This window comes from Porites lutea, chromosome 12 (assembly GCF_958299795.1).
Source record: "Porites lutea chromosome 12, jaPorLute2.1, whole genome shotgun sequence".
Taxonomy (NCBI): Eukaryota; Metazoa; Cnidaria; class Anthozoa; order Scleractinia; family Poritidae; genus Porites; species Porites lutea.
Genome location: NC_133212.1, coordinates 19,167,251 through 19,176,700, shown reverse-complemented (window position 1 = coordinate 19,176,700; position 9,450 = coordinate 19,167,251). Strand labels below are relative to the sequence as shown.

Below are 9,450 nucleotides of genomic sequence, written 5' to 3'. Positions count from 1 at the left end.
AAGTCGTCTTAACTTTCCAAAGCTTCCGTGATGTGTTAAGACTAAGGTATACGCTCTTCTCACGTATGGTAATATGCCCGTCTAACCTCGTTTTTGAGTAAAAAATCCTTTGAAATGCTAATCAGACGACGTTTTCGTATTTGAATTTCAAAAGAATTTTTACCCGTAAACGAGGTTAGACGGGCATATTACCATATGTGAGAAGAGCGTATTGAGAAAGATGCGTTTTTTCACAGTCAGTGACATTGGCTGCTCAGAAGAAAAAAATCCCAGTACTTCCAATAAGAGTCGAACCTATCACCTTCTGGTTTCTAGACTAGATGCTCTGCCACTAAGCTACAGGTGAATCGTGGGAGTAAGGCCATCAAACTAGGTTCATAAAAAGGAAGAAGAAGCAGATTGAGAACTATACGAAACGATTCAAACTGTTCCTAAATAGAACCAAGTCTTGCAATTGATTCAGAATTGACTCATCTTTGTGTTCCTTTCTTTAGCTCAAGTAAATCTACCATGTATTTCCTGGAACAAATTAATCACATGAATGAGGACCTTCGAGAACCAAAAGAACAACTGAAGCAACTTAAGGAACTGGACCTTTTCGTTTTGGACAATTCCCTCCGAGAAAGCACTGTAGGACAGCTCCGTGGCCATACTGTCGAAAACAAATGGAAAATATACAATGAGGTGAGCCAGTCCCATCTGAATATTCCTTATGATTACTCTATATAGTGAATAAAATTCCTACACTGGAAGAGTATGATATGGTGTTCGTTTGGCTAAGAACTTCAACTTAATCTGTTTCTTTTCTTCTCCTCCCCCTCCATTTCGTTAGTTTTCTGAATCTGCCTCTTCCTCCTCCTCCTCTTACCTTTCCTTTTTGTCTTCTTTCTTCTACACTTTTCTTCTTCTCCTCTTGTTACTCCACGTTCTGCTTCATCTTCTCCTGAGTTCTGCTCTTTTTGCTCCTCTCATCTTCCTCCCTCCGCTTCCTTGCCCTCTCTCCTCCCCCTACCCCCTCTTCATGTCTCCCACTCTTCACTTCTTCCTTCCCCATCCTTTTTTTTCATATTTTCCTCCATTTCCTTCTCTTTCTCTTTCTTCTGCATCTGTTTCTTCTTCGTCTCCACCAGTCACCAATCGATCTCCTTCTGTTTTTCCATATTCTTCTCCTCCTCTCTCTTCTGTCACTCTTGCCCACTAATTCTTCCCACCCTTCTCCCAGAAACTAACCTTACAAAAAATATATATATATCTATAGGAACGCCCTAACTTCCCATTTTTTGTTTCGTTATTATTCATCTATAGGTGAAAAAAGTAGGCTTCCAGAATATCATCGTCGCATCGTTTCACCACATGACCCGCCTGGGGGACACATTCTGTCGTCAACTTAAAGAAAAAGGAGAAGACTTCAGTAAATTTTTTGCCTTCACAGAGTTCATTGAATCTGTCGACAAAGATAGAGCTCCCGATACAGTAACTGTTCCCATTGGTTTAAAAAAGATGAAAGAGTATGGCATCAAACATGCCATTATTGAGGTTGACTTAGTCTACTCTGGCATCGACTACAAAAAGTTTCTTCCTGAAGATATCAACAACCTTCTTTCTGATCGAATGAGGTGGGTTCGAGAAAATCTTTCCAAGGATTCCCGCATACTTATCAACCTACGAGACTTTCCAGAGAGTATGCTGAAGAAGCCTGAACGAATTTTCCAAGTGGTCCATTACTTGTCCTCTTTGCCCCCAAGTGAGCATCCCTTTGGGTTGATGTACGAAGAACCAACTGGCAAGTCCATGCCACATGAACTCGCTGCCTGGACGGCGGCGGTTCGTAGAGAGATGAACGATTGTTGTTGGAAGGACGGTAAGCTATTGGTGCATGTCCACGAGCAATGGGGAATGGCTGACTGCACCGTGTTGGAGTGTCTTGCCAGGGGAGCAGATGGTATATGGGCTAGTTTGATTAAAGAAGGCGCCTTCGTCGGTCATGCTTCCTCTAGCGTGACCATAATGAACTTGGTCCGTCTTGGGAATGAAAAGGTTTTGCGACAGTTTAACTGTACATACCTTCGTAAAGCCGCTCAAGAGATCACTAGGATCACAACTGGGTTTGAACCTCATCCAACGCAGATTGTGTATGGTGAGAGAGCCCTTGATATGGTTCTCGGATTTCCCCAGTTGCAGCCAGACAAGCAAGAATTTGATGTTGCCAAGTTCTTTGGAGAAGAGCCCCCAATACGAATTACTACCGTGGCCACACCTAAAATGATCGTTGAAAGACTAAAACATTTGTTCGGAGAGGATCCACAGTTCACGGAGGAAATAGGCATGAGAATGAAAGAGGTCATGCTGGAAGATCTGCACATCAACAGGAAAGAGGAATACATGAGCGCAGTTGGTCTTGCAGTTCTATTTCACCGGTCTGGTGGCCAAATAACCGCCAAGATGAGCGACGTGATTGCAGCAGAAGTCCCAAACGAGGCTCACGCTCGAAGACTGATCAACGAAATACGACAAATGTGGGATGAGTGGGATCTTAGAGAGGAATCCAAAGGAGATGACGAGCTTGAGTTCGATTCATTTTACAACGGCTTCATGGCGCCCTACTTCGGCTGCTTTAGGTGCGATGACACAAGACGCGCGCTGAAGGCGATTGATATGGATGAAGACGGCAGAGTGGATTGGAATGAGTTTGCACTCTACCTCAAATGGGCCATTCGTCAGTATCCTCAGACAAAGACCGCAGAGGAGCTCCTTTCCATTGCTTTTCGCAAGGGCATCATTCCAGCCATGCAGGACGTGGTCACCTTGCAAAACACGGAAAAAATAATCATTCCCGAAAGACCTAGACAAAAACAAAAGGTTAAAAAAACCTCTGAAAGGATTTCTAGTTTGATCTGCACCATAACTTAGATTTTAATATTAATTTTTGCGCTCAAAATCAGCGTTTTAATACAGGGTAAAATTTAAATTGAGGTTCGCGTGGAATAAAAAAAAAAAAAAGAAAAAAGTACTCATGCACCTACGTTTATAGGTACACCATTTGCAATTCAGGACTTCAGTTTTACTCGTGGACAATTTTTATCATTGAAATGAGAGTAGACATTATTGATCTTCTTGTTTCCGACTTGAATTTAGAAGCTATTTATTTCAGATCTTTTATTTATTCATTTAGTATTATTCATTTTATTTATTTAATATTTATTCCGTACAAAATTATTTACCCGCAAACGTCTTGCTTCGATCAGTTGAGAACTTTAGCTGAAAATGTCAGCTTAAAAAGGGTAGTTAAGTTTAAGTACTTACAGTGGGTGTTTTCATTGACTAGACGCTTTCAAGAAAGGAACAATCCTTATACGCAGAATTAAGTCATCATCTACACTAGGAATGCTACGCAGAACTAGCAGAATGCTTTCAAGATTAGCCTGTATCACACTGTACTAGGATAGCCCTTTCCTTTTTTGTGGAAATTGTTTCTTTGTAGGATACATTGAAAATTAAAAAGATCTGTTTCAGCCACGAAGTGCCAATTCAGCCCTGCAGGCCAATGCCTGATTTAGTCCCTTCTAGAGCCATTTGAACACAATTTAGGCCAATCAAAAGGCTATTCCAGCCCACACTGGGGCCCATGTCAGCCCTTGGATCGAAATAAGCCCTAGGTAATTGGACTAGTGTATTGGCCCTGATTTAAGGCAGCGAAATTATAATAAAACATAGGACTGTATTTTACTCACCGAAACAGCCTCATTTTTAGGGCTATAACAGATCTTTCTGATTTACAGTGTAGTTGTAAATAATTTGAAGGCAGTAATGAAAAGTAACCGACAAGCAAATTTAACCGTAGCGTTGCCTGTTAGCAAAAAACAAACAAACAAACAAACAAAAAACACTATCTTTAAATGGCCTTAATGGCCCACGAATTCTAGCCACTAGCCTGAGAGACGTTCCCGCTGAAACATTAGGGAACTTAAGAACCACGACGAAGTTCACGACGACGACGTCTGTTGACTGGGAAAGGACTGGTACGAGAACGTCAGTTTCGGCGTGAAAAAGGAAACTTAAGATGCAGTCGACCGGTAGGTCGACGACGACGACACTGAATGTAAACAAACATGTAGACTGTGATGTTCGTTCTCAACAAAGTTTTTTCGCAAAGGCGTCTTTTAAGACGATGCAAGATCTTATTTTATAAGCCGTACGTCTACTTTAATTGACGATGAAGAATTTTTCGTGTTGTCTGACCTTTTCGAATGGAAAAATCTCTGCTTTCCGTACGAAGGTTATTCAACTTTCAACCTGAATGACATGACCGAGTCCGAGCGTCTGTCAGAGTTTAGATTTTGAAAAAGAGACATTCTGATGCGATGGCTGTTTTCCATATGAACTTCATTTCCTCTATATTAAAGATATATGATTTGCCCGACCTAAATACGTACAAATAAATTTGTCACTTACGGGTTCGCTCGCTCGGCCTGCACAGCTCAGTGTTGTCTTCGAAGTAAACACAATTCATCAGTCAAATTTTCAATCAACATCGCTTGTTAGGAGAAAAAAGAAAGGATACCTGGATTTACGAGGTCAAAAAATACAAAGCCCTTGAAAAATCGCTTAAAAACAGGGAGTTATACCTGCCGAAGCTTGTGGATTGCAGGACGACGTGAGTCTACTGTGTTTGGCGTCGTCGACGACACCACGACGACGAAATTTGTTAACCGCGCTTGCGCAGTGCACGGTATCTCACTTCCGGTCGTCGTCGACAAAGTCGTCGTCGTGGTTCTTAAGTTCCCTATTGTATTAATGAAAAACGTCGATAAAATCCAACGGCGTTTAAAAATTTCTGTCTCTTTCTTAAAATATTTTTCAATCAAATTGATTATAAACTAAATTTATAACTCTAAAATTTCCTTTGAACAATTTTAACGTCCTAGGTTAAAAAAAAGCTCAACAAATGGCAAGTGCCAACTTCTACTTCTTAGAAAATCTGGAAGACAAATACCAGGGACCTGTGAACTACTTCGAGAATCAGACAGAGCAAGTGATCACATTCCCGGAAAACAGTATTTACCTACTTGAGCGAAAAAAGGTCATGCCCAGTAGTCCGTGGCCACCTTATTAATACTTTAGTAATTTCGCATGTTCAGCGATTGTAAAAAACATCGCAATGTAATAGCAACGACATGTATCGACCAACACAAATTGCTTTCTGGATTTACTGGTAGGCTCCATTTTGTATCTTGTGAAATGACTTTAGTTTGCAAAGATTTCACACATTGTTTGTTTCAGTTTATCTAATTTTCTTAAAGGTTCAGACTTTTAAAAAAAGAAAAGGAAATTGAGAACGCTTAAATCGCGAAATTTAATGCCTTTTTTTGTTTACTTGTTAAAATCGCAAAAATAAAACCCCGCGAAATACTGTCTCGGCCAAAATCGCCAAGTTAAGTAGTAGAATTGAACAGTTGCAATATCAACAGTTCAATTATTAAAATACAGAACAAAACAAATTTATTAAGACCTCAAAAAGGCTCTTAAAATTACCTCACACTTTATCAGTGTTAAGCCGATATATAACGCAGTTTCAACTGAGTGTGGTAGACTGAAAATGACTTTCATCCCATCAAAAACGCCGCAGCCAATCAGATTTGCCAATCACAACTCAATCGATGAAGTAGCCAATGCGAAGCGCGGGAAAAGCGCGCGATTGCCTTCGGTTTCCCCTATTATTGGGTGAGCAAGTCGCACGAGATTGTTTTTCAACGCAAAACAAAGCAATGGGGGAATTGTTTTCGGTACTCATTGAAAGTACTCTGTTTTCCACAGTCACAAATTCGCACGTTCGTTCAAACCACGACACAAACACTTTTTAGTTCGTACATCCTTGGTGCAAAATCCTCGACATCTGCGGTCCATGGAGAGGTGGTGGGTCCGCGAAGAAACCAAATTTATAACCAAATCAACTTTCTCCTCAAAACAGCTCAGCTTCTCTTCCAAACTCGAGAAATACTCGCGGCATTCCTCTCTAAGCTCTCTCAGCTGCGTGTTAAGTTCTTTTATTTCCTCATCTTGTTTGTCCAAAGCGCTCTGCAAGTTCTGTATGTACTGATGACGGTAATTAGCGTCTCCTGTTATTGCTTCGTCGTCCAATAAAAATCAAATTTTAGAAATTCCTCTTATTCCTTCCAGTAAAATTTTCTTTTCACAGTAACTATACGTAATATAGTTAAACTTATGACATGTTGTAGAGTTTGAACTGATGCTTACCCGGAACACTTGACGTATGTAGGAACGTGGTAAAAATGTGATAAACCTTGATGTAGCCTTGATGATGAGATCATTAAGTCGCATTATTATAAATGTTAAAAAAAGTCGAACATCCCTTTGGCGGTCTTTAAAAATCGTCGCTATCCAAGCCCCCTTATTACGCAAATCAAATTTGATGACGTGGTTACTAAATGACTAGCTAAATTTAATAGCTCCACAATATATCTTCATCGCTTGAGGAGGAAAAAGTTATGGTATTAGTTTTCATAAATCAGTCAGGTAATCGGAATTTGGCACGCTTTTTAAAGACTAGTTACAGCGGAAGAAATAGGTTCGAAACGGGCGTATTTAAGCCTCCTGGGCTTCAGCCAAGGCGAAGAAGATATGCGTCAAGAAAAAACTATTGGTGAGCTGCCTTTGCCAGTGTTAAAAATAAAATCAGATGACGCAAATTACTCAATATTTAAAAGAATGCTTTAAAACAATTACGCCCTAAAATACTACTTACATGTTAAAGTTAAACTTAGTCCCTAGTCGAAGTTGCAAACGGTAGCGGTTAATCTTGGAGATACGCAGTCAACCTCCTTAATATGGACAACAAAAGAGGCCTCTTCTGGTTTGAACACCTAGTAAATATTTTAAAATTTTTTCTGGCATAAATATGTTGGTTTTGGAATTTCTTACACTTAAAATAACTTTAAACCCTAAACTTGCTTTTTTAGGATATAAAACGGGGAATTTTGAGGTTGCCCATAAATGAAGAATGTTGTCCAGTTTGTATATTAACAAAATTTAAAACTAACTTAAAACATGATGTCACAGAATTACTGATCACAATGCAATATTCGCTGACGCGATCATATTTAAACGCTACCCGCCTTTGGCAAAGGAACTTAAAAAGGTTTGCCAGGACTACCTTATGAAGCTAATCGGCTATAAACACTTTCCTGAATATTACGTTAAATTTGTAAGATTTATGTAGTTATTCACCAGGAGATAAATTTATTCAAATAAAGGGGAATTAAAGTTAGGTAATTTATCCTCTTTGATAAATGCTAATTTGTTTATCTAAACAAAGAAAATTCGCCACCAATTCGCCAATTTCGTTCATTTTCTTATTAAACGACAAGGCACAAGAAAACCTCAAAGTGAAAGGTAAGCTTGCAGATTCTCGATAAAACGGAGGACTTAGAGCTATTTTCCTTCTGATTTACTGATGATCCTTGCCTGTTAAGGGATTTTTTAATACCCAAGCTCCAAACCTAACATCTTGAAGCAATAACTTTTGATGTTTTGAGAATTGACCTGTTTGACTATAAAATGTTCGGTCAGATCGATCATGTGGCAGAAATAGCAACATGCGCATACTTCTTCAGTTTTCAATAATCTGACAAAAGTAACTAGAAATATATTGTAATCTGTTGAAAAACGAAACATCATTTTCACAAGAAATAAATAGAACCTCCAAGACTTACAGGAGACACAACCAGTCCGCTTGTCCTGCGTGCTGCGCATTTCTTTCGCGTCTCGCGCGACTACCTTGAGATGCGCAGAAAATGTGCGCAGTAGCAATAGTGGACACCGTCCTTAAGGCCGACCCAAATTATTTAGAGGGTGTTACGAAAACTAAGACCCTCGAAAACTAAGACCTAAGATCTAAGACCCGTCTTAGTTTTGGAGATTACGAAAACTAAGACCCCCTAAAATCAAATCCGTCGAAATATGAAGTCAAATTGTAATCGAAATAGGCCTAATCTGTCAAATTATCTTCTGTCCGATTCTTTCCACCGAGTTTTAGGTCGAATTTAACGGTAAATTCAGGGGTCTTAGTTTTCGTAATTTCGAAAACAAAGACCCCTCTTAGTTTTCGTTATTACGAAAACTAAGACCCCCTAAAAAAACAATCCGTAAAATATATATGAAGTCGAATAATGACCGTTCAAAGAATATAATCCGCAAAACAACCAAAACCTATCATCCGTACATACCACTGGAGACAAGTTTGGCCTTTGCCTTTCTCCGAGGGACTTCCGTCCACTCGGGGGAAGGCAATAGGCACGCATCTTTGTAGATTAGATCCGCTTTCACAGCTGGAGAGAAGTGGTAAATTTTCCCTTGTTCGGACGTACGCTGTAGTTGTTTTTTGCATTCAAATTATTGAGAAAGCTTCCACGTTGAGTCGTCTGTCCTCGCGGAATTTGAAAGCTGTTGTTCAACTCATCCCCTACTACTACCGTAGATGCTGACGATCCTGACAAAGTTGCGTGGGGTGGAAGGCCTGCAGAGTTGGGTAGAGCACTTAAGTTTGCCACGACAGCCCTCACAATCTGTTGGATTGTCCTAGAGTCACCCTCATCATTCGCATTGTCCGCCATATTGACCAGAGAGTTCGAGTGAAGGGAAATCTTTTCGCGCCAAAATGCAGTTATGCAAACATCCCGTATGTACAGTGTGGCGAAACTCTTATCATTTCCGGTTCCTGTGTATTTTTACTTCCGCTTCCTTTCGGATTGAAATTTTGGTTTTTCGAATTCGAATATCTGACGTGACTTTAAGTTCAAATTAAAGGTTTCATTTGGAATTTTGTGGAAGATTATGGTTGCATTGTTGACGATTAAGTGGCTTATTAGAGTGGAGAAGGTGAATTGAAGTTCAAATCAATGTAATTTGCATTTTAGTTAGAAAAGTGATTTGAACTTCAACATCCGCGATGTCGAGTTTTCCCTTTATAGTTTCAACTTGTTCAAAGTAACTTCAAGTTCGAATGATGCTGTTTCGACTGCGTTCATTGCGATTTCAAATTCATATGACGAGATTTCGACATGGATAGTCTAATTTTTAAACTTCAAATTGGATTTTATTTTCAAATTATTTTTGTCCGCAAATGTACGCCATAGGTGGTCTTACGAAAATGGAAATAAGGGATGTATTAAACTAAGGTCAAATAAACGCTTGCATGCACGGTCAAGAATGTTTTATTTCTTTGATTTTCTTGTTTGATGAGGACAAACTTGTAGGAAGTACCCGAAACAAACAGCAGAGACTTTTGCTGTTGCTTTCGTTTCTCACACTCAAGGCTTTTATCTGCGCACTTAACACTAGAACCAAATTGCACAGCATAATTAACGGCACAACATGAAAGTGCTGCTCAGTAACCTTTACTTGAATGGTCATACTTTAGGATTTCATCCAAAG

General features: G+C 39.6%; 1 protein-coding gene across 1 annotated transcript; it reads left to right on the top strand.

Moving 5' to 3' along the window:
- The first annotated feature begins 220 nt into the window (after positions 1 to 220).
- Positions 221 to 2,910, top strand: LOC140953825 (uncharacterized). Its single transcript, XM_073403207.1, has 3 exons — positions 221 to 342; positions 495 to 684; positions 1,306 to 2,910. Exons 1-3 carry the CDS (start codon positions 221 to 223, stop codon positions 2,908 to 2,910), a joined length of 1,917 nt encoding a protein of 638 aa, XP_073259308.1.
- The last annotated feature ends 6,540 nt before the right edge of the window (positions 2,911 to 9,450 follow it).